The 23,508-nt window shown below is 37.5% G+C and overlaps 1 protein-coding gene across 2 annotated transcripts in view; it reads right to left on the bottom strand.

Annotated features, from left to right (window-relative positions):
• Positions 1 to 23,508, bottom strand: part of mylka (myosin, light chain kinase a) — a 119,217-nt gene that overhangs the window by 45,243 nt on the left and 50,466 nt on the right. For both annotated transcript variants that reach the window (XM_067409665.1, XM_067409664.1), the window contains exons 3-11: positions 22,470 to 22,677; positions 21,632 to 21,677; positions 20,981 to 21,146; positions 20,725 to 20,890; positions 20,326 to 20,347; positions 17,200 to 17,702; positions 15,465 to 15,668; positions 12,262 to 12,396; positions 6,493 to 6,627 (exon numbers count right to left, since the gene is read on the bottom strand). In XM_067409665.1, the coding sequence (XP_067265766.1) occupies positions 6,493 to 6,627; positions 12,262 to 12,396; positions 15,465 to 15,668; positions 17,200 to 17,702; positions 20,326 to 20,347; positions 20,725 to 20,890; positions 20,981 to 21,146; positions 21,632 to 21,677; positions 22,470 to 22,677 (1,585 nt within the window). The remainder of the gene's footprint in view (positions 1 to 6,492; positions 6,628 to 12,261; positions 12,397 to 15,464; positions 15,669 to 17,199; positions 17,703 to 20,325; positions 20,348 to 20,724; positions 20,891 to 20,980; positions 21,147 to 21,631; positions 21,678 to 22,469; positions 22,678 to 23,508) is intronic.

Genomic DNA, 23,508 nt, shown 5'->3' with positions numbered 1-23,508 from the left:
TCTATAACAAAACTGAATTAGCTTGTGCTGTTGCGCATACAGTACATACATTTAGCCCATGCATGTGTTGAGTTGAGTACCAAATATGGTCATGTCAAAAGAGCTCTAACAATAGAGAACTAATTATTTTATTACATTAGAAAGTCTATAGGTACAAGAAGATTTCCAAAACACTAAAAGTTCCTAGAGACACAGCTGACAGCCTTATTCATAAGTTTAAAATTTGTTGTACCAGAAAACCTTTGAGGGTGTTGAAGAAAAGCACAATATCATTAAGGGGAATGAAACATTTGATTTGAGAAACTCCCTCAATTAACTGCCAAATACTTGCAAGAGGACCTGATGAAAGGAGAAAAAAAAAAAGAAGAAAATTTAATGCAGAGTCAAAAAAGAACACTAGACAAGCACGGCCTTCAAGTCGGGACTGGGCCGAATGCCACTCTGACCAAGAATAACATAAAAAGCTGACTTGAATATGCTACAATTAATTTGGAAAGGCCTTTGGAGTTCTGGAAGAATGTTTTATGGAGTGATGTGACTAAACTGGAACTTTTTGGACCCATGGATCAGCGTTATGTCTGCTGCAATAAAGGCAAAGGTTGGAGAAAGTGGAAATCATGACTGTATGAAGGACATCATGAATTCTTTGAAATATCAAGCCATTTTGGCAAAGATGGTGATGCCATCACCGTCGCAGGTTCTGGAGACCTGGGTGCAGCCATGGTGATGAGTACCCGAGGACTGGGGCGATGCCGGTGTGACCGGTGTGAGGATGGCAGCGAGACTGAAGGGAAGAAGGAACCCCACTTCACTGCAGCTGAAGGGGTGGAGGGTCAGAGTGCAGTGGACGACCTGCATGTCTGAGGTGGAAGTGATGTGACAACTGACCAAGGGGGAGACGGTGGGATGAGGGAACCCGGTGGAGCCACTAGGCCGACGGTCTCCGGTGGCGCTGATGGTGGGAGGAGCCAAGGCATAGCCGGCAGGTCGACGGGCCGAGATAGAGCGACATGATCAGAGGCTGGAGGCGGAGCTGTAGGATCCTTTCGCACAGGAGCTGCTGGTGGTTGCGTGACCTGCGGCTCGACGTCATAGCAGGGACTTACCAGAGACAGCGCAGGAGCTCATGTTCACCATGATGTCCTTACACAGTGATACATCTGAACAGAATGATGAATCAGAGCCCTTAAAGTTCTCCAAAAGCAATAAAGATTCAGATACCGGGTGGGAGTCGACAATTTCCCATTTAAGTCCATCAGCCCTCCGTCTTCGTTCCCTCGGCCATTGGTGTCACAGGCTAACTCCCCTGGTCAGATTCACGTCGGGGTTCTACTTCCAGTGCAATGGTAAGTCCTGTCCTCTCATCCTGAAGCTCTAGCTCACTCGTCGTGGCGGGTTGACCCTCAGCATCTGTGGGGGGCACACACGATTCCTCCATGTTCTATAGTATTGAAGCGTGCTCCGAGTCTGGCTGTGCTCCGGATTGAGACGCAACGCTTTCCAGACACCTAATGACGGTTTGCCTCCACTCCAGTCCTGTGGTGTCTGGGAGGTCGATGAGGTGGTTGAAAATAGCCCCGATCCGGAACAAGGTCTTCAGGGTCTCCCTCCACTCCAGTCCAGTCCTGTGGTGTCTGGGAGGTCAATGAGGTGGTTGAAATAAGCCCCGATCCGGAACAAGGTCTTCAGGGTCTCCCTCCACTCCAGTCCAGTCCTGTGGTGTCTGGAAGGTCGATGAGGTGGTTGAAAGTAGCCCCAGTCCGGAACAAGGTCTTCAGGGTCGCCCTCCACTCCAGTCCTGTGGTGTCTGGGAGGTCAATGAGGTGGTTGAAATAAGCCCCGATCCGGAACAAGGTCTTCAGGGTCTCCCTCCACTCCAGTCCTGTGGTGTCTGGGAGGTCAATGAGGTGGTTGAAATAAGCCCCGATCCGGAACAAGGTCTTCAGGGTCTCCCTCCACTCCAGTCCTGTGGTGTCTGGAAGGTCGATGAGGTGGTTGAAAGTAGCCCCAGTCTGGAACAAGGTCTTCAGGGTCGCCCTCCACTCCAGTCCTGTGGTGACTGTTAGGTCAATGAGGTGGTTGAAATTATCCCCGATCCGGTACAAGGTCTTCAGGGTCTCCCTCCACTCCAGTCCAGTCCTGTGGTGTCTGGAAGGTCGATGAGGTGGTTGAAAGTAGCCCCAGTCTGGAACCAGGTCTTCAGGGTCGCCCTCCACTCCAGTCCTGTGGTGTCTGTTAGGTCAATGAGGTGGTTGAAATAAGCCCCGATCCGGAACAAGGTCTTCAGGGTCTCCCTCCACTCCAGTCCTGTGGTGTCTGGAAGGTCGATGAGGTGGTTGGAAGTAGCCCCAATCTGGATCAAGGTCTTCAGGTTTCAACGTCAAGAGAGCTGGCTCTCCTGAGCCAGGACTACAATTTTTGCCCTGTCGTATGATCATCTGTCACAGGTGCTTGCAGGAAATACAGATGAAGATGATGAATAAAGTTCTAAAACACAAAGTTTTAATAAATCCACAAGGCAGGCGAACAGGCAGGAACAAACGCACTTAACATAAATGTGACCAGACGAAGACTATGTGAGCAGCAGGAACTTAAATACACAATTTTGAAGAGATGAATGACAAACAGCTGTGATGATAGTTAGTGTCCATGGTAACAGATTAGTAGCGTGAAAATCAATCAAAGGAACACAGGAACTGAAGAATTACAAACTAAAAATCCATTAACAAAACTAAACTGAACATAATTGTGACAGTAATGTGAAAACCAAAGATCATCTGGAAGCATTTTCAAGCAAGGAATGGGCCGAAACTGCAGTAGAGAAGTGACAGAAGCTTCTAAGCACATACAGGCAGCGTTTATTGGAGGTCATAAAGAATAAAAGATTCAGCACTTTGACTTTTGGGGGTTGAATAATTTTGTACATGAATGTTTAGAACCAATTAGATTTTTCCCCCCACATTTTTCATGTGACTAAATAGTATGCACATGAGGACTGTAAAAATAAAGTGCTACTGCGATTTTTTTTCATTCACTGTTAGGTATACATTCATATACAATAATCGTCAAAGCATCAGTCTGTTTGTAGAATGCATACTGAATATGCAAGCACAGTATTAAATATTTAATAAATGAATGTCTGGAAACAGCAACAAAGTCATGGAACAGATTGCAGAGGGTAATTTCTCTTCAAGTTGTCCTCTGAGACTCAGATCAGATTCAGCCACTGCAGCATGTGTGTGTCTGTGTGTGTGTGTGTGTGTGTGTGTGTGTGTGTGTGTGTGTGTGTGTGTGTGTGTGTGTGTGTGTGTGTGTGTGTGTGTGTGTGTGTGTGTGTGTGTGTGTGTGTGTGTGTGGGAAAAGACTGGTATTTTACATTTTTAACCCACTTGAACATGGAACCTCCACCATTAGACAGCCTCACAGACTGCAAGAGAGCAGATGTTTCTCTGATCCCGAGGACCTTAAAATAACTCTTAAAAAAACATCTACAATATTAATTTATCAACGGAGCACATAGCAAACTCCTCCTACAGTGTACGTATATGAGAGATGTTAAAGGGTCAGTTCACCCAAAAATGAAAATTCTGTCATTAATTACTCACCATCATGTCGTTCTACACCCAAAAGACCTTCGTTCATCTTCGGAACATTTAAGATATTTTTGATAAAATCTGATGGCTCAGTGAGTCCTGCATTGTCAGCAAGATAATTAACAATTTCAGATGCCCAGAAAGCTACTAAAGACATATTTAAAACAGATCATGTGACGATGAGAAAACTTTTTGTGCGACTTTATTCAACAATGTCTAGTGATGGGCGATTTCAAAACACTGCTTCATGAAGCTTAGCAAATCTTTTGTTTCGAATCAGTTGTTCGGAGCGTGTATCAAACTAACAAAGTCATGTGATTTCAGTAAACGAGGCTTCGTAATGTCAGAAGAGTTTCGAAATTTCAATGGTTCTCCACTGGGGGGCGTGACTTTGGCAGTTTGATACATGCTCCGAACCACTGATTCAAAACAAAAGATTTGTAAAGCTTTGAAGCTTCATGAAGCAGTGTTTTGAAATCGCACATCACTAAATAAAAGCGCCACTGAAAGTGTTGGAGGCCGCACTGAGCCATCAGATTAGATCAAAAACATCTTAATTTGTGTTCTGAAGATAAACAAAGGTCTTACAGGTGTGGAACCATATGAGGGTGAGTAATTAATGACAGAATTTTCATTTTTGGGTGAACTAACCATTTAAAAACTCACAAGAGTCTTTACGTTTTTGTGACTCAATCGCCTTCAGAGTTGACAAGCAAAGTCGGGGGCAAGAAATGTAGGCTTATCTGAGACAATTGACAGAATTGTATGAAAACCCCAAATCAGTTCATTTTAGACTCACACACAGTGAAAAGTCTTTTCAATATGAAAAGATTATGACATTGAACTTGAGAATAAAAGTGGGATTACATATTTTGAACATTTTGTAAATTGTAGCAATCACTACTTAGTCTGGGCTCTAATGTTATCAAATAAAATTTAACCCTCTACCGCATAGTGTTGCCATATGGCAAAATACTCTTTATGTTCATTTCCTTGTCACCGTCTCTTTAAGAGAACATTCTAGTTTTTTTTATTGGTAAGAGAAGACCTTAATTTAGCCAATGATGTGCTTTGGTTAAGTCACATGACATGCATTTTTTTTTCTGTGACGCGATATCTGACAGACTGCCATCTCTTGTCGGTAGTTGCTGAAAGCAAACTAAAACGTCAGTAACAAACAAGGACCTGCCCATGTCACATTCACAAAAAAATTTTTAACATCATCTCAGGTAAGGTATGATGACATATTCACCACTCAAAAATGTTTTTATGAAATTAGTTTTTGGTAAATCGAGAAAATGTCTGTGTTGCCATATGGCAACACTGCGCAATAATGGAATGACATTATTATAATAGGTTAGATAGCTAGCAAAGATCAGCTGCAGTCTGTTAAGATGTAACAATAAAAACATTAATGCTAGTGATATAATGTTGATTAGTCGTATGTTAAGGACTGCCATGGCATTTGTATTATGGATTAAGTCAACATCAGAGACCTGCCATCACAGCCATGTATACTGGCCCAGACCAACCACTGTCCTACCATGGTGTCTCAAAAAGGCAGGTGCAAGTGGCTGTAAGTGTATTGTAAGTGTGAAGAGCACCAAATGTGATGTCTACATGTATCTCACCTTTGGAAAAAAAATGCTTTTTGAAGTTTCATACAGAAAAATGGTGAAATTTAAAGAATATAAAGCATTATTCAGCAAAAGAGAATGGAAAAACACAAGATGTTGGAAAATAAGTATAAGGTATTGTTTATAATTACTGCTAAAACTTATAATAGCACTAATTGATTCAATACAAACAACATTTCTGAGGAAAAATATTAACTATATACACTTAAACTTATTTTAAGTTTTTCCACTATTGTACGTTGTTGCCATATGGCAACATATCATAAAGTACCTTAAAATAATATTTTTTTCCAAATTTTTTTTTTACAGCACTTTAAGTTAAGCCATTCTAAGAAAAGAAAAAGAGTCAAATATTTTTTTTATATAGATTTATCATAAATGATGGAAAATTCCATCAATAGTGGGGAAACGATGTCTCGTAAATGTAGGTGTTTTGACTGTTATATGGTAGGGGGCCCTATTACACATCTTCTGAAAGAGTAGAGAATCTCAAAACACAGGCCGAAAAAAAAAAAAAAAAAAGGAGCAGAAACAATCGATAAAAGCATTGCTTATGCACATTGTAGTTCAAAATGTTGCTTTTTTTATGAAACTTACCCACATTCAAGTGATGATAAAAAAAAAATGAATGCATGAAGCTAGGATAAAACAGGTTTTCATATGTATGCATGTTCAGATATTCATACAACAAAATATTCTGAGGGGCATGAACATTTTGTGAAAATGATCAAAAATGCTGGCAGTGGCTGGCAACTTTTTAAAAAACGCTGGTGGAGAAAGAGTTAAAACAAAATAAAAAATAAAGTGGTCCCCAATATATCGAGACACTTAAAACCACACAATGCCTGATTGCCATTACATTAGATACAAAATACCAAAGCAAATGCCATTTGTGCTCAAATGCTGCCAGAGCTTTCTCAGGAGCTAAGGCTTTTTGATGACTTTTAGTGGATGTATGAAATTAGATCTTAAGTTCTGTCCTGGCAGAGTAACCACATTAACTTTCAGTATGAGCCATCAACATTGTACAACCACAAAATGTCACAATACTGTTTGAATTTAATATTATTCTACAATGAAAATCACAAAAACAACTTTTTGTGAAATGTTATTGCATTAGATATTTTCCTATCCTATCTAATCAGACAGATTTAAGTTAGACTTCTACATCCAATACATTTGGACACTGAACATAAAAACATTTAATGTTACTTTTAAATTTTGATGCATTCTGAATGTACTGGCAAATATGTGTGTCTTACCTTTAACCAGCACACGAGCTGTAGACACAGCTCTGCCATGATCATTCACTGCGACACACGTATACACGCCTGCATCCTCCAAAACAGCTGCCTGAACTTTCAGCTGAGCAGTGTGTGAATGTGGAATGGGTTTATCTGAAAAGACAGAGACAGAGAAAAAGAAAAAGGAAAAGAAAAAGACTGTATCAGTAATTGATCATCATTTGAAGTGCTGAGAACTTTTTAACGTTACACATTCCACATTCCACTGAGAAGGGAACCCATTATGTAAAAGTTTCCAGCTGAAATACTGACAAAGTTATCTTGGCGTGATCATAATAATAAAATAGAGTGGTGCAGTGATGACAGTGATGGTATTTTTGTAGGCCAAGCCACAAGTGTTGTCCCTATATAGGATTTTTCTATTGGTTTTTCGATTATTGCAATAAAATAAGCTCTATGACCAACAAGAGTTTATGTGTAACGGTCATGTTCTTTTTTGGTTTTATTTCTGATTGACTTAAACCGGGTTCACACTGTCCGATTTTGGCCACGATTTGGCTGTCTGAGACAAATTTTATGTTCTAAAAGATTCCTCGGATCCTAGGCCAAAATCTGAAGTTTGTTGACTGTTAGTTTGACGTTCACCGACAGCCGATTAATGACCCATGCAAACAAATTTTACCTCTGATGAAATTCTGCCAGTGTCAGAAGATTTGATGTACAGTCCTGTAGTGTGGCTTCTCCTACAACAACAACAAACCACCACTTGCTCCACACACATTTTGGCTTTGTTTTTGTTTTTGTCCAGTTTTCTTTTCATGAGAAGCCATGATCAAAACTCAAAATCATGATCAAAATACTTTATCCTGCATGTAAATTGCAGCTCATGTCACTGAACGTGTCATGGATCGATGATGTAAAACTCCGGACGAGTCTTCTTGCGTGCATCCATTTTTAAAGTGTCTTGACTGGGGGATCATGTTCGTACAGTCTGAAAACCAATAGTCGTAAATGTTAGATTTTGCAGTATTTGGCCGTGCAGTCGTTTGGGTGGCTCGCCAATGTATTAGATTTCTCTAAAACATAAAATAAGTAAGCTTGGCCAGAGTTCTTATGGGGAGAAGATTTTATTGAAGGTAGCACAGTTCTTCAGCAGCGATCTTTCATAAAGGACTATTATAAATCATACAGTGTGCACCCAACTTTAGTTCTTGTCCTAGTTTGTTACTATGGTTTCTGAATGATTAGTTTCACACCTGTACCTTGTTTTTGTTTTTTGTTTTTTTATTATCATTCACTGTCTATAAGCCCTTAGTTTTCCCAGTTATGTGTTTGTCGTTTCCAGTGTTTAATGTGTAGTTGCTTGTTTATTCGCTGTGCTTATTAAAATCCCTGATATCTTGTTCATTCTTCATCTCATTCTTTTGTGGATTTGCACTACACAGCATGTTTGTGACATTATGATTCTTACAACTTTTATGAATTTTGAAGCCTAAATACAATCGCCAGAAGTAAACAAGATACACCTAGGCTATAAACAAACTACAACACGATTGCATGACTTCAGCATCACAACTATTAAGCTTTCGAAAAACTCAGACTTTACTTAAAAACATTTTCCCTGAAAGTTAGATTCAGAATTGTTAGTAAAGGTGCAATTATAAACACAATGAGGCTTTAAAAGTGGAGAGAGAATGTGGAGAGAGAATGAGAAGGTGTGATGATGTTTACTCTGTGCATAATCCCATTTAGCCACAATTAAAAGCTAAATCACAAGGGGGGTATTACTGATGTATTTTATATCATAGAATAAAACATGAAAATATCTTGAGTTTGTGTTCATTACTAGGGTTGCAAAGGTGCGGAAACTTTCCGGTAAATTTCCAGAAACTTTCTGGAAACTTTCCACGGGAACTTAACCTGGGGAATTTTGGAAATATTCCAATTTGGAAACTTAACAGGAATTTATGGGAATATATGGGAATTAATTGGAAATTTTGGGAAATTTATATACAATTATAATATTTATATAAAATGTATCATATAAAAACACACACACATTATATATATATATATATAAACATTTTGCATTCAATAATTCTAATTTAGTAAATATGTAAAATAAATATATTTTTATTGCAGCAATTGTTATGTGTTATGTATTTCAATGTCACATGATACTTCAGAAATCATTCTAATATGCTGATTTGATACTCCGTTATTATCAATGTTGGAAACAGTTGTGCTGCTTAATATATATATATATATATTTTTTTTGGAACCTGTAATACTTTTTTCAGGATTCATTGATAAATAAAAAAGTTAAAAAGAACAGAATTTATTCAAAATAGAAATATTTCTAACAATATCACTTTAATATTACTTTTTATCAATTTCACACTGAATAAAAGTATTAATTTCTTTCAAAAAAAAAAAAAAAATTACTGCCCCCAAACTTTTGAACGGTAGTGTATATAGTTACAAAAGATTTCTATTTTAAATAAATGTTGTTCTTTAAATTTTTGTTCATCAAAGAATCCTGAAAAAAAGTATCACAGGTTATAAAAAAAAAAAATATTAAGCAGCACAACTATTTCCAACATGAATACGTGAGTGTCAAATCAGCATATTAGAATGATTTCTGAAGGATCATGTGACACTAAAGACTGGAGAAATGATGCTAAAAATTCAGCTTTGCATCACAGAAATAAATTATATTTTAATGTATATTAAAATAGAATAACAATTATTTTAAGTTGTAGTATTATTTCACAATATTACTGTTTTTGATCAGATGTGCATGTTATGGATTGTGGGAATGCACAGTGCATGCAGGGGGTGTGGCCCTGCAGTATGTAGTTTGCTGTGTGAATGTCCAGGGTAAAAATTGAACTGAAATTGCATTAAATCTGGTTGTTTTAACCAAAATTATGCTGCAAGATGTTTTTTCAACTACATATAAGTACCCTGTTATAGGCTAACCTGAAATTTTGCAAATTCCCTGTTTATTCCCATTAATTTCCGTTAATTCCCATATATTCCCATTCATTTCCATATATTCTCGTTAATTCCCATGGAAAGTTTCCAGCTTTGAAAATCCCCAGAATTTTGCAACCCTATTCAATACAATACATACCCCATTAAATAAAATAAATAAATAAAATAAAATAAAAAAAAAACAACAACATTGACTTGGGGTGCTAAAATGCTAAAAACTTTTTTCGTGTTTTGGCCTACAAAAATATGTCATCCCTGTAGCACTTTATACACAGTTTAGCTTCACTCCTGAGATAGTGCCCTCTGGTGGCTGTGTGAATGTATCTGTCAAATGGGAAATGTACAGAATAGCATATGACCATACTACTCATACTTTGTCTCCTCTTTGTTTGCAATATAATTCACATTGTTAAATGTTTTTGCTTGTAATTGGCTTTGCTGCTAAATGTCCCCAAGACCACCATGATTGGAAGAGCATTCCTCTCAAAATCATGAGGAATATGCTTTTTCCGACTTTCTTTTTGTACAACCCCTTACTTTTTCCAGGGATTGTAAAATCAGCCTGTACAGATGCAGTAAGCTCTCTCTATCTCTCTCTCTCTCTTAGATGTCTGACTTACCATGTCCATCTGTGTGTAATATTTCAGGGTGAGTGATGCATGTTTTGCCTTTATATGGTTGTAAGGTCTCATATTTTCTCAAAGGCTCCTACTGCGGCTCACAGTTTCTCGGGGAAACCCAGAGTCAAACTCAAGAGGCTTTTAGCTAGTCTGTATTAAGAACAGCACCATGAGTCTTACAGTCTGATTCTTGTTCAAGGACAACACAGAGAATCTACAGTTTATATGGTATTAAAACTGCTACACCAAAGGGTCCTTTAGCAATGATCAAAGACACAAAAATACACTGCAAATACACTACAATTTGAACATTAATTTCATATAATAGAAAGGAACTAGCATTATCATGTGCATGCTAAAATTCATATAATTATTAGTAGTATTTGCTAAGGCAAGCATCACTAGTGCTATTGCTTAAACAGACGGTGACAATAAACCCCTCTAAACTATCGCTTTAATAGTGCACTACCATTGACTGAGACTGACCTACCAGCCAAAACAGACAATAATATCACTCTACCTCGTAAAGTATATTTTATCACTTATGTGCAATAATGTTCACTAAGTAATAGTAATTGCAGTATATAGTACTTAGCTATACTTAGCTGTATAAACCTAGTACTTACCTACTTACTTAGTAACTGTCAAATCATTTTTTTCATTCTGTTCTGTGTACCTTGTGGTACTATTTTCTATATTTATTGTCAGTTTTATGGTTATCTTGTAGTGTTTTGTACACGTGTCACTGTTGTTTCCTGAAGAAACCGATTACTTTTATGCGATGTGCTAAAAGCGACAATAAAAATGACCTTGACTTATACTTTAAAAACAATTAAACAATGAAAAATAGGTGAAAAGCAGACAGTGAACGAGGGACCTGAGTCACTAGAGACCAACACCACAGAGACTTGGGAATGGGTTTTCTATTCACCAGTAACAACACCTTAACAACTGCATAGCATCATGCTAAATATCACACCAAACTCCTTAGCATGTCTATCAATGCCCTAGTTACAACCCAGAACACGACAGATCTAGCAATGACCTTGCAAGGTCCTAACAACCATTCAGAACACTTTAGCAACCACATAGCAACACCCTGACAACCACCCAGAAAACATTAGCATTGAAGGGATGCGTTTTTCACTTTTGTTTTCTTGTAACAATTAAACAGTAAAGACATATTCAACGTTTACGTTTGTCATCGTAAACGGTGTATCTCCAGCCAGAGAATCTGGGATAGGCTCCAGCATACTAGGACTAGCAGTTTGGAGAATGGATGGATGGATTGACAGAACTTTAAGGATTTTTTTTTAGATGCTGGGATGAATGTTACATTTTGGATTATTGTCGTGTTGTTTTGAAGGTGGTAGGTTTGGTAGCATTGTTCAGGCTCTTTGAGAACCCAACAATACAATACAATTCAATACAATTTCAGTTCAGTTCAAAATTGCAGCAGCACTACTTTTAGATGCATTTGTTGCTATGAAACTCAGCTATAAGACTTAAGATGTGGTTGCATTCACAATTTCACATGGACAGCAGGGTAACACTAAATACAGCCCATTTTAGCTGGACAGAGAACAGAGTGATACAAACGCACACACTAACCTTCATAACCCTTCTGTCTCAGACATGAGCAGAGACAGATATCTAGCAAATTATCTCTCCATGACATGGCATAGTAGGTCAAGAACATATAGAAAAGCTAGTCATCTTCATGCTTTTTTGCCCAGTATTTTCTCTTTTTTTAAGGTTTTTTAAACAGCACTGAAACAGCAACACTATTGCCCTCTACTGGTTACAAAGAAACTGCTTAACTTCACATTTTTTTTTTAATAGTTATTTTAATAAATTATTTGTTAATTTTCTTTGGCAACTAACTAAAATAAAATGTTTAAGTTATATATATATATATTTTTTTTTTTTATTTTTTTTTTATTATTTTATTTCAGTTAATGTTATTTTTTTAATTTCAAGGAACAAAACAGGATTTTTTATGGTTTTAGTTTTAGTTAACTATATTAATCATGGTTTTATGTGATATTTAGTGGCGGATACATTTATGTGTATTCATTTAGAAGATGCTTTTTATCTAAAGTGACTGGAAAATGAGAATTACTGGATCAATGATAATTGGATGTGTCACTCAAACAGTGTGTCATCTTACCATTGTGCAGCCAGGAGAGATCAGGCAGCGGTCTGCCCTCTACTGAGCACTGCAGGATGAAGTCCTGTCCCTCTGACACCGAACAATCTTTCAGAGTAGAGCTGAACACTGGGGGTTTAGCCTCCACCCTCACACCTACAACATACATGAATACACCAATATAATTGGGCATTTAAAACCACATAGCATCTGAAAGCAATTGCTTTCACCAATAGGTGGCACTGTCAGATTAATAATAATAACATTATTATTATTATTATTATTTATAAATGACTGTTGACAAATAACATGTCCATAAAATTTTCCATCAAGATTTTCAATTAGGATAAAATATAAAATAATAGAATAACCATTCTACTATACAGTAACTTTTTTTTTTTCTTTTGGCAACACTTTATTTTACAGTGTCCCTGATACACATCTTACATGTAGTTACTATAGTAATAACAGTAAATTATGCATAGCTACAAGCAACTAACCCTAAACCAAACCCTAACTCTAATTATACAGTAAGTGCATGCTTTTATTAATTTTACCTAACTTGTTTGTATAATTGCACTGTAACAAGGGCACCTTAAACTAAAATGTAGCATACTTTTATTCAGAAAAGATGCATTCAATTGATCTAAAGAGATTTATAATGTTTCTAACAAATATTTCTTTTTTAAATAAACACTGTTCTTGTAAACTTTCTAATCATCAAAGAATCCTGGAAAAAAAATGCATTGCATATTCCACAAAAACATTAAGCAGCAACTGTTTTCAACTTTAAATAATAAATGTTCCTTGAGTACCAAATGAGTACATGAGTACTGAAGAATCATGTTAATGTATAATCCATGTATGAATTAATGAGCTCATAAAAGATAAAGTGGGCATTGCTCATAAAGATCAATAAATTGTTGTTTTTGTTATTATACCAGTTAACCCCCACTGAGCATTATTTGTTTGCATTAGTTAAAATTTTCTGTTAGTTTTGAGTAAAAAAAATGTAATTATTTTGACAAAATTAAAACGGTCTAATACTCCAGCTTTGATTTTTGTCCTTTGTTTTACTCTAATAATCTCATGGTGACAGTGATTTCTTAATTTGTGTGAGAAGTTATGAAAATGAAAAAGTCGATACCTTTAAAGGTGCCCTAGAACTAAAAATGTAATTTATCTTGGCATAGTTAAATAACAAGAGTTCAGTACATGGAAATGACATACAGTGAGTCTCAAACACCATAGTTTCTTCCTTATTCGTATCTAAATCTCATTGTTTAAAAGACCTCAGAAGAACAGGCGAATCTCAACATAACACTGACTGTTACGTAACAGTCGGGATCATTAATATGTACGCCCCCAATATTTGCATATGCCAGCTCATGTTCAAGGCATTACACAAGGGCAGGACGTCTGGATCTGTGCACAGCAGAATCATCAGACTAGGTAAGCAAGCAAGAACAATAGCGAAAAATGGCAGATGGAGCAATAATAACTGACATGATCCATGATATTTTTAGTGATATTTGTAAATTGTCTTTCTAAATGTTTCGTTAGCATGTTGCTAATGTACTGTTGAATGTGGTTAAAGTTACCATCGTTTCTTACTATATTCACGGAGACAAGACTGTCGTTATTTTCATTTTTTAAACACTTGCAGTCTGTATAATTCATAAACACAACTTCATTCTTTATAAATCTCTCCAACAGTGTGTAATGTTAGCTTTAGCCACAGAGCATAGCCTCAAACTCATTCAGAATCAAATGTAAACATCCAAATAAACACTGTACTTATGCAATTAGACATGCTGCATGACAAACACTTTGTAAAGATCCATTTTGAGGGTTATATTAGCTGTGTGAACTTTGTTTATGCTGGTTAAGGCAAGCGCGAGCTCCGGGGGGCGGGGAGCACGAGATTTAAAGGGGCCGCAGCCTGAATTGGCGCATATTTAATGATGCCCCAAAATAGGCAATTAAAAAAATGAAGAAAAAAATAAAATAGATCTATGGGGTATTTTGAGCTGAAACTTCACAGACACATTCAGGAGACATCTTAGACTTATATTACATCTTTTAAAAAGACGTTTTACGGCACCTTTAAGATGACATATGAGCCTCAGCTGCACCATTGAGGAAAAAAACCTCCAGTATGGTCGTCATGAAAGCACTTGACTTCACAACATCCCTTAGGGCTTTTATTTCAAACGCATACATATTTGGATAAATATTGATTGATTGATTGATTTCTATAGAGAGGACAGCAGTAATATTTAATCTTTTTTTTTCTTCCCAAAATGAGGCAAAGCCAGAGAGTGCCCTCGCACAGAAAGTACACAAGCAAGACTCAAAGAGTCATAAATTTTATAAGATTCCAGGAAATCCTTTTGGACAAAGGCATCCAAAGATCGCTGCAGCTGAATAACATTCAAATAAAGACACTTTAACTGATGAAACATGAAGATAATAGATAATGGTGATACATGGTTTATCTGTGTTCCTCAAGTCATCTTGGGTATTTTTATAAGAATAAAGTATATTTAAAGCAATGCTAATCGACACAGCCTTTATCACAGTTGTATTTTATACACTATAAAATTCTATATTTTCTTCCTAATTCTGTGATAAGCAGCACATGGAGTCACAGAAAATAAAAACACGATTTTAATGTCATACATTGCCATGTTTTGATGTTGTGCTGAGCTAAAATGCTAGCTAGCCCTTATGAACCTGTTATAAGGAGTGATTATGTTTTATGACAAATTTTGAAAAGTAAAGATCACTGGGATGTCTGAATCATTGTTCTTTTTTTAAGAAGATATTTTGAAACAAAGCCAAAGGTGAAGTGAGAAGTTTGTTCAACTGAGGGATTAAAACAGAAAGTCGCAAGAAAAAATTAATAAAGACAAAAGAATAATAATTAGAGATGACCAGTTTCCAATAACGTCACAATACATTTAAGCCCTTAATATTTTTTTTTCTTTATGACAATAATTAATTATGACTTAATGACAACAAACATCCAAAAAATTAGACCACACATATGCTTGTAGTGCAAAGGCTTGATGAATTATATCTATTTCAGTTTAGGTATGCCATTTCTTGGGATTTTTCAAATGGTGTGTGAGGGTGGGGGGATGCGGGGTGGGGGTGCAGACTAACAGGTTAAATGGCGATCCCTAAAATGTAGATGTAGAAAATGATTACTCAGTTCTTACGCTTGACAGTCAGACTCCAGTGGACCGCAGTCTTTCCTTTTTTGTTGGTAGCGGTGCAGCCATACTGTCCCGTGTCAGTTATGTGAGTGTTCTCCAGACACAGGACATGCAGACTGCCCTCCTGTCGTGTGCAGACGCCTGATCTCTGTCTGAGAGGAGCTCCATCTTTCACCCAGCTCACTGTTGGCTCTGGAGACCCAGACACTGAGAGAGCACAGAATGAGATCACTCATTTAACAACATCAACATAACTTTACACAACTTTACACAACATCTACAGTTCTTCTTACATAATTCAAATGTAACAGTTTCATTTGTATACGGGTCATTGACGAGTAAGTGTAAAAAAAAAACAAAAAAACTAATGGAGTTATAATTAATTTTGAAGTTTCATGAAGTGTTAACAATGAGATTATGTGTTTTTTATAATCAATTAACATTAATTTTTTACAAGATGGACAAAATTTGTCACCAAAAAAGTCATTCAGTTTAACCAAAATTTCAATATAACTTTTGGTTATACCGAATGATGATATTTTCAAACAATGCTAACAGGCTGATATCTAGCTAGCTAGCTAGCAAAAGGACAATCAAACATATTATATATAGTAGAAGTTTTTAAAACATTACAACATTTTCCATGTTTTATAGAGGTTGTACCGAATGACCTGATGTTTCAGGATATGCATATGAGCAAGTGAAAACATGAAATTTTCAAATAGTTACTTTGCTTCACAACCATGGTCCTTTGCAGGTGTCTGAATAATGTCACATCCAGTCACATGATATTGAACACATGACTTGATTCGAAATGGTCCCTTTATATTGGTTACTCCAAATGACATAAATGAAATTCATTTTTCCGGACATTCTATCTCATAACAAAGTAACTTCTACACATAATTAGAATACCATTTTACATTATACATGATGTATTGATACATGATGTTATAAAATCATGCCAGAATAAAAAAAAAATATATACATTTATTACATTTTAAGATATTTTAATCATGAAATGGCTGTATTGGCCTTTGGACGGTTAAACCGAATGACCTTTTGACACTTCAAACTCTTTAAAATACCTTTATATGTAGTAAAATCTAATTAAAACCTTTTGGATTCAATAAAAGTAATGTAGTTGTAATACCTTACATACTTTGGATGTCATATCAGTGTTTTTTATTATTATTAATGCCTTTGGTCAAAAAATTATATCATTGACCCACACATTTGTTTCCCCCAGCAAAGAACTAATTGTCATGTAACTATTGTAGGACGTCTTTCATATTTCCAGAAATTAAGACAAAAATCTTAACCAAAAGATCATAAATGTTCATACAGTTCAAGATCTTGCTGAGTTTTTTGACCCACTTAAGTGGGACTTAAGTACATCTTTACTTGTATTTCATCTTTATATATGTAATTGCATGATTAGTTCTATTGTCTTTGAAATATGGTTAAAGTTAATATGTACTGCCGAATGTACTGACGTTAAAATATACTTTAATGTCAGTTCTATTGAAACGTTATGCATTAAAAATGTATTTGAAAATACACAAATGTAATGAAGTTGCAATTTAGTACATTTAAATATATATTAACTTTAGCTGGCCACATCATAGCTGCATTAACCAATCAGCATTCAAGACCAGAACTAAATACTAATACTATACTAACTAATACTAACTAAATTCTATATTTGAATTCGGCCATTTCAGTTCAACAGACTCACCTTGGCATCTGAAAGTGACCTTTTCACCCTGCACAACCTCTTGGCTCTGAGGCTGATAGTCAAAACTGGGCAGAGTTTCTATGATATCCATGTTGCTCTCTCTGGTTTGTTGGCGGCTATCTCTGCTGGACTCCACCCGTGACGGTTCAGGCATCTGTCCTGGAGCTCTGAATGTCTCCGAAACTCTCTTTGTGCCATGTGACTCATTCTTTCCAATGTTTTGACTTCTTAAATTGACAGAGTTTGATGTCTTGTCACTAGCTGGTGATTTTCCCTCTGTGGATTTGCTGATGGGTTGTGAGGAAAGGGATGATGTTATTTTTGGAGTATCATCTCTGGTCATGGGGGGATCACTAACAACAGTGGTAGTGGACAGTGGTGTTCGTGTTTCCATAGTTGCTGTTCGGACAGGTGTGCTGGAAGTTTTCTGTTCAGTATCAAGACCGTTGGTGCTGTGCTTGACCACAGATGGTTTAGAGAGATCCTGAGATCGTTTGGGAATGCTAAGGAAAGAAAGAATTCAAGTGAATAGTCATTGCTGACTGTAGAGGTGCACCAGAGTAGGGCTGTCCAATACTAAGGATTTTCCTTTAGTCGACTGTTAGTCATTTATTTAATTCATTAGTCGATTAGTCAGGGGGGAATTTTAAACCATAATGAGCATTTAAAATATAAATTAAGCCCTCAAGCACATGCATAAAGCCTGACACAGCAACAGTGGCAAACATTAGCCATCTAACAAGCCTTAGAAAGGAAAACGAGTTTGTCCACGTTGTCGGGGAGAAGTGAGCCCCATGTCTTGCTCACAATGAAGCCGGCCTTTGAGAAGATGTGCTCTGATGGCATGGACGTGGAATTTAAGTTAAACATGTCGTGCAGTAAGCATGCTACTAATTTAGCTTCCACACTCCGCAAGAACACTTGAATATTAGTGCACATTTATCTAGGTTATCATTAATGTAAGAGCAAGCGGCCATGTAAAGTGGCTAACATTAGGCTACTAGTACTTACATGTTTTAAATGATAAGTCATGCAGCCATGTTGTAATTACCGTAAATAAAGCTCTGGATGCTTTCGAATCAGTATTTGCGGTACTGTGATGTCATACACCGATCGGTCGGCACAGCACCACTTCAAATCAAACACACCTTAAATCTGCAGTGGTCAGGTGGTACAGCGGCCACATGGTACAAGTCGTAGCTCACAGAAAAAAGTTTATACGTTGTAATTACATGTTATACAAGCATTTGAAGGCTTTTTACAATTCAGAATTGTTACGATAATTATGACATGGTGTGAACGCACCTTTATGTTTGAGGTCGCGCATCACTTTTTTGTGATCGTTCTTTACCCTCTTGAAATGTTCTCACACTTTGGATTTTAACTGCATGAACCAGCCGTGCACAATCTGTCACTGCGTAAATTCACCAATTCGGGTGGATTTTTATTTTTTTTCAGCGACTACCCGACTACCTTTTATTCGACTCATAGGAGGCAGCCCTACACTAGAGCAAAAATTTTCAAACTGGACCAGGACCAGGGGTCCGCAAGGGAGTATTAGGGGATTAGTGTAAATTATTACAGAACAAGTGTAAAAAAAAAAAAAAAAAAAAAAAAAAACATTAAATTAAAGGTATAAATAAATAATAATAATAATAAAAATGAAAGAATAAGTAAATAAACATTTTTTTTATATATATATATCTTACATGAAAAAGACATTTGGTCTTTGAAATTTAGTACACTGCTCAAAAAAAATTAAAGGAACACTTTTTTAATGAGAGAATAGCATCAAGTCAGTTAATCTCCTGGGATATTGATCTGGTCAGTTAAGTAGCAGAGGGGGTTGTTAATCAGTTTCAGCTGCTTTGGTGTTAATGAAATTAACAACAGGTGCACCAGATGGGCAATGAGACGACCCCCAAAACAGGAATGGATTTACAGGTGGAGGCTAATGACATTTTTTTCTCTACTCGTCTTTTCGGACCGTTTTTCACTAGTTTTGCATTTAGCTAGGGTCAGTGTCACTACTGGTAGCTTGAGGCGATACCTGGACCCTACAGAGGTTGCACAGGCAGTCGAACACCTCCAGGATGGCACATCAACACGTGCCATTGCCAGAAGGTTTGCGGTGTCTCGCAGCACAGTCTCAAGAGTATGAAAGAGATTCCAGAAGACAGGTAGTTACTCTAGGAGAGCTGGACAGGGCTGTAGAATGTCCTTAACCCATCAGCAGGACCGGTATCTGCTCTTTTGTGCAAGGAGGAACAGGATGAGCACTGCCAGAGCCCCACAAAATGACTTTCAGTAGGCCACTGGTATGAATGTCTCTGACCAAACAATCATAAAGGAGGGTGGCCTGAGGGCCCGACGTCCTCTAGTGGGCCCTGTGCTCACTGCCTGGCACCGTGGAGCTTGATTGGCATTTGCCATTGAACATCAGAATTGGCAGGTCCACCACTGGCGCCCTGTGCTTTTCAAAGATGAGAGCAAGTTCATTCTGAGCACGTGACAAATGTGAAAGGGTCTGGAGAAGCCATGGAGAATGTTATGCTGCCTGTAACATCGTTCAGCATGACCGGTTTGGTGGTGGGTCAGTGATGGTCTTTGGAGGCATTATCCATGGAGGGATGCACAGACCTCTACAGGCTAGACAAAGGCACCCTGACTGCCATTATGTATTGGGATGAAATCCTTGGACCCATTGTCAGACACTATGCTGGTGCATTGAGTCTTGGGTTCCTCCTGGTGCACAACAATGCCCGGCCACATGTTGCGAGAGTATGCAGGTAGTTCCTTGAGGATGAAGGAATTGATACCATTGAATGGCACTCATATTCGCCTGACCTAAATCCAAAATGGCCTGCTGCTGCTAGCCTGCTGCAACATTTTTTCACTTTGATTTTCAGGGAGTCTTTGATTTCAGTCCTCTGTAGGTTGATAAGGATGTGGCATCCTTTCATTCCTAACACATTACCCAGTCCATATCAGTACAGATATCCAGCATGATATTTTAGCCCATTGAGATCTGATGTGTTTTCAAAGTGTTCCTTTAATTTTTTTTGAGCAGTGTATTTTGTTCTATATTTATAAATGCAAAAAATAAAAGGAGAGGTCTTTACTTACATGGATGTCTCAGTGTCTCTATCTGCAAGAAAGCAACAGGATAAACCATAAGAATTTCTGACTTTGTGAGCTATTTAGCTGTATAATATTAAGATATTAAACCCATATTGCTATAGTTACTGCCCTGTTCTGTTACCAAAGATTATGGTCCAACAAGGACCCAGGGCTACAGCCTCATTGGTGGCCCTTGGTGGCTCTTTTCTCGCAATTTTGAGATGTAATATTTATACAATGTGACATTATTTTCAAAATATGAGATATAAAGCTACAATAATCACAATGAATTCTTCATTTACAAAATACTTTGCCAAAGTATGCATTTTCAAATTGTGCCCAGACTGGCCTGGTCTAGAATCCATCCGTAATTTGTTTCTCCATCAATCCATCTTTCTCTGTTACCTTGCACAATGAGTTCAGCGGTTGCAGAGGCTTTCCCGGCACTGTTGGCCACCAGACACGTGTACACACCAGCGTCCTCGGAGCACACATGGCGAATCTCCAGGAAATGCATTCCTGATCTCTCAAACATGTTATAGTGATCTGATGGTTGTATCTTCTCTTCTCCCTGATAGAGGAAACACAGAGAATGAATGTTTCCACACTACCTGCACTTGACCCAACCTGTGATTTCAAATTTTGTTTAATCATGTCTCACCTTATACCACTGCACCAGTGGCTGGGGTCGCCCCGTGATCTTGGCAGAGAATTTGCCACTCTGTCCAACTTTAAGATACAGGCGAGAAGGTTTAGTCACAAACTTTGGGGGGCTTTCACCCCAGATACTGGGTCTATTCTCTACTGCAGGAACACCCATAGATCCACTGGTGACAAAAGAGAGAAAATGTATGTAATGCTTTTAATTCACAAGACTAAACCCAGGAACATAAATGTATTGCTTGAACATGCTATTTCTTTTAAAATTAGCCCAGTTATGTCCTCAGGTGGCTGGCAGCAATGGCAAAAATGTTAATTAAGAATGCAAATTTGACAGCTGGTTGGTAATGAAAAAACGTGAGAAAAATTGATAAGCTATGACATATAGCTTAACAATTTTTCTCACGTTTTTTCATTACCAACCAGCTCCGAGATGAACCGCAACAATATATTTAATTTTAAGCTATAACAAGTTAGACTACAAGACTTCATTTCATCATCAAGAATCATTTTCTTCACTTGATGATGATGAAAAATACAGTAACAGTAAACCATGAATAACTAACTACCAAAATGATATGGCATGTTGTGTATTTCCTATTAATACATGAAATGTCCTTGTGTAGTGCTTTATGGATGGTATGTATCTCACCCTGCTCTGTTGGAGGAAGGAAGGCTGTATTTTTTCCCAGCATTTCCTATGTGAGATGGAAAAGGTTATTCATGAAGCTCCAAATACAATGTTTAAACTCATCCATAAACACACAGAATCCATGAGAAACTTAAAAAGCACATATTTCCCCTCTCCTCTTTCTCTTTCTCTCCTTCCTTCATAAACATGCTACAGCTGCTATTATCTGCTGCTAGTTGTAAAATACTTGAATGGCTCCATATGTTTGTGTTTTTGTGAAGTATGCTGGGGGAAGTTTATTAAGCATTTATTAGTCTATAAATCAGACCAGCTGTAGTGCTGTCTCTGACTGTGAATACTTTTACTGTAGGTAAAAGTGTAAAATGAGAAACGCAGTATACACTGTGATGTAAACTTGTATGTACTGTAGGGTCAACTGCAAAGTAAACTATGATGTATTAGAATGCAGTATACACTTTAGTGTTTATTCTATTCTGTAATATTTACAGTGTTTCTTCTGAAATATACAGTGTAGTAATTGGTGTTTCCTCTACAGTTTTATTCACAGCAATAGGAAAAGTGATTTTTGTTCAGTCTTTTGTTAAATCTGTATGTATGTTCCACTTCTATGGAACTGTGAAAATGTTACAGAATGTCCAAATTGCTCTTTGTCATTTAATGAAAGAAGGTGATTTGAACAGTCAAGCTCCAAGAAAAAAAGACAAAAGTACATACTGTAAGATTTGTGTGATAATGCTCAATCACAAGAATTAACTGCATTTGGAGTCATTGCAATCAAATCTCTTGAGGTGATGCGAATGTCAGCATGGCCATCAAGACCATCTAGATAATTATTTACCTTCCACAATGATCTCCACGGTAACCTGGCAGCTCCCAGCATCATTGACAGCTTCACAGGTGTAACGTCCTCCATCGTCATCCTGGACTTCCTGGACCACCAGGCTGAAGGTTCCACGAGCACTTTGTTCCATAGAATAACGATCGCCTGCTATCAGCAGCTTCCCATTCCTAATCCAGCAGACCTGGGGTTCTGGAAAACCACGTACCTGACAGAGATCACATATTACACAGGAGGCTAAGAGATCAACAATCCAAGAAATGTGAAATTAGTCAAACATACATAAAGAGAACAATATCTTTCTTTGTTGTTTCTGCACACAACCACATGAACACAGTAATTACATCAGCAGTAATTAGTCAACATGACTGTCCAAGCAAACGAGTGTGTTAGACAGATATAATGCCCTCCTGTCAGTAGCATTCTTGATTCTGACCAAAGGAACCTGCTGGGTGTGTGAAACAAGCCAAGACTGTGTTCCATAATTAAAAGGTTCAGTGAGACAAACATGAACGGCATTCTGGACATGCTTGAAATCCAGTGAACAGAATCGGGAACAGCCTTCATTACTAGTTACTCAGTAACTGATTATCAGCATTGCCCTGCTTATAGACCAGGAGGGAATGAGCTCTGCTACTTATTTCCTGAGAGTGCAGCATGTGTGTGTGGTGTGTAATGAATAAGAGAAACCTCATACCAACCACAGTACTTCTCTTTCTGTCATAAATCTTTCTTGATTATAATAATTTATGGTTATGCCAGAAATTCAAAATAACACTAGCAAAAAAAGTGCAGAAAATGAATCATGGTGCCATGGTCCAACAATCTTACTTCTGTGGATTGTTGGACACGGTACTATGGTAAATCCAGGGCTATCCAATCCTGCTCCTCGACAATCAATGTCGTTGCATTTAGCTTCCTAAAATGGCTGCTCTACAAATCAGTGACTTGCACACAAAGGTATCTCGCAAAAGGGCAGGATGACGACCATGATCTACAGTAAAATATTTGGTGATAACTAAGTGGATATGTATAGAAT

The sequence above is a fragment of the Chanodichthys erythropterus genome, chromosome 14 (genome assembly GCF_024489055.1).
Source record: "Chanodichthys erythropterus isolate Z2021 chromosome 14, ASM2448905v1, whole genome shotgun sequence".
NCBI classification, from domain to species: Eukaryota; Metazoa; Chordata; class Actinopteri; order Cypriniformes; family Xenocyprididae; genus Chanodichthys; species Chanodichthys erythropterus.
The sequence above is the reverse complement of the archived record's forward strand: the minus strand, read 5'-3'. Positions and strand labels throughout refer to the sequence as shown.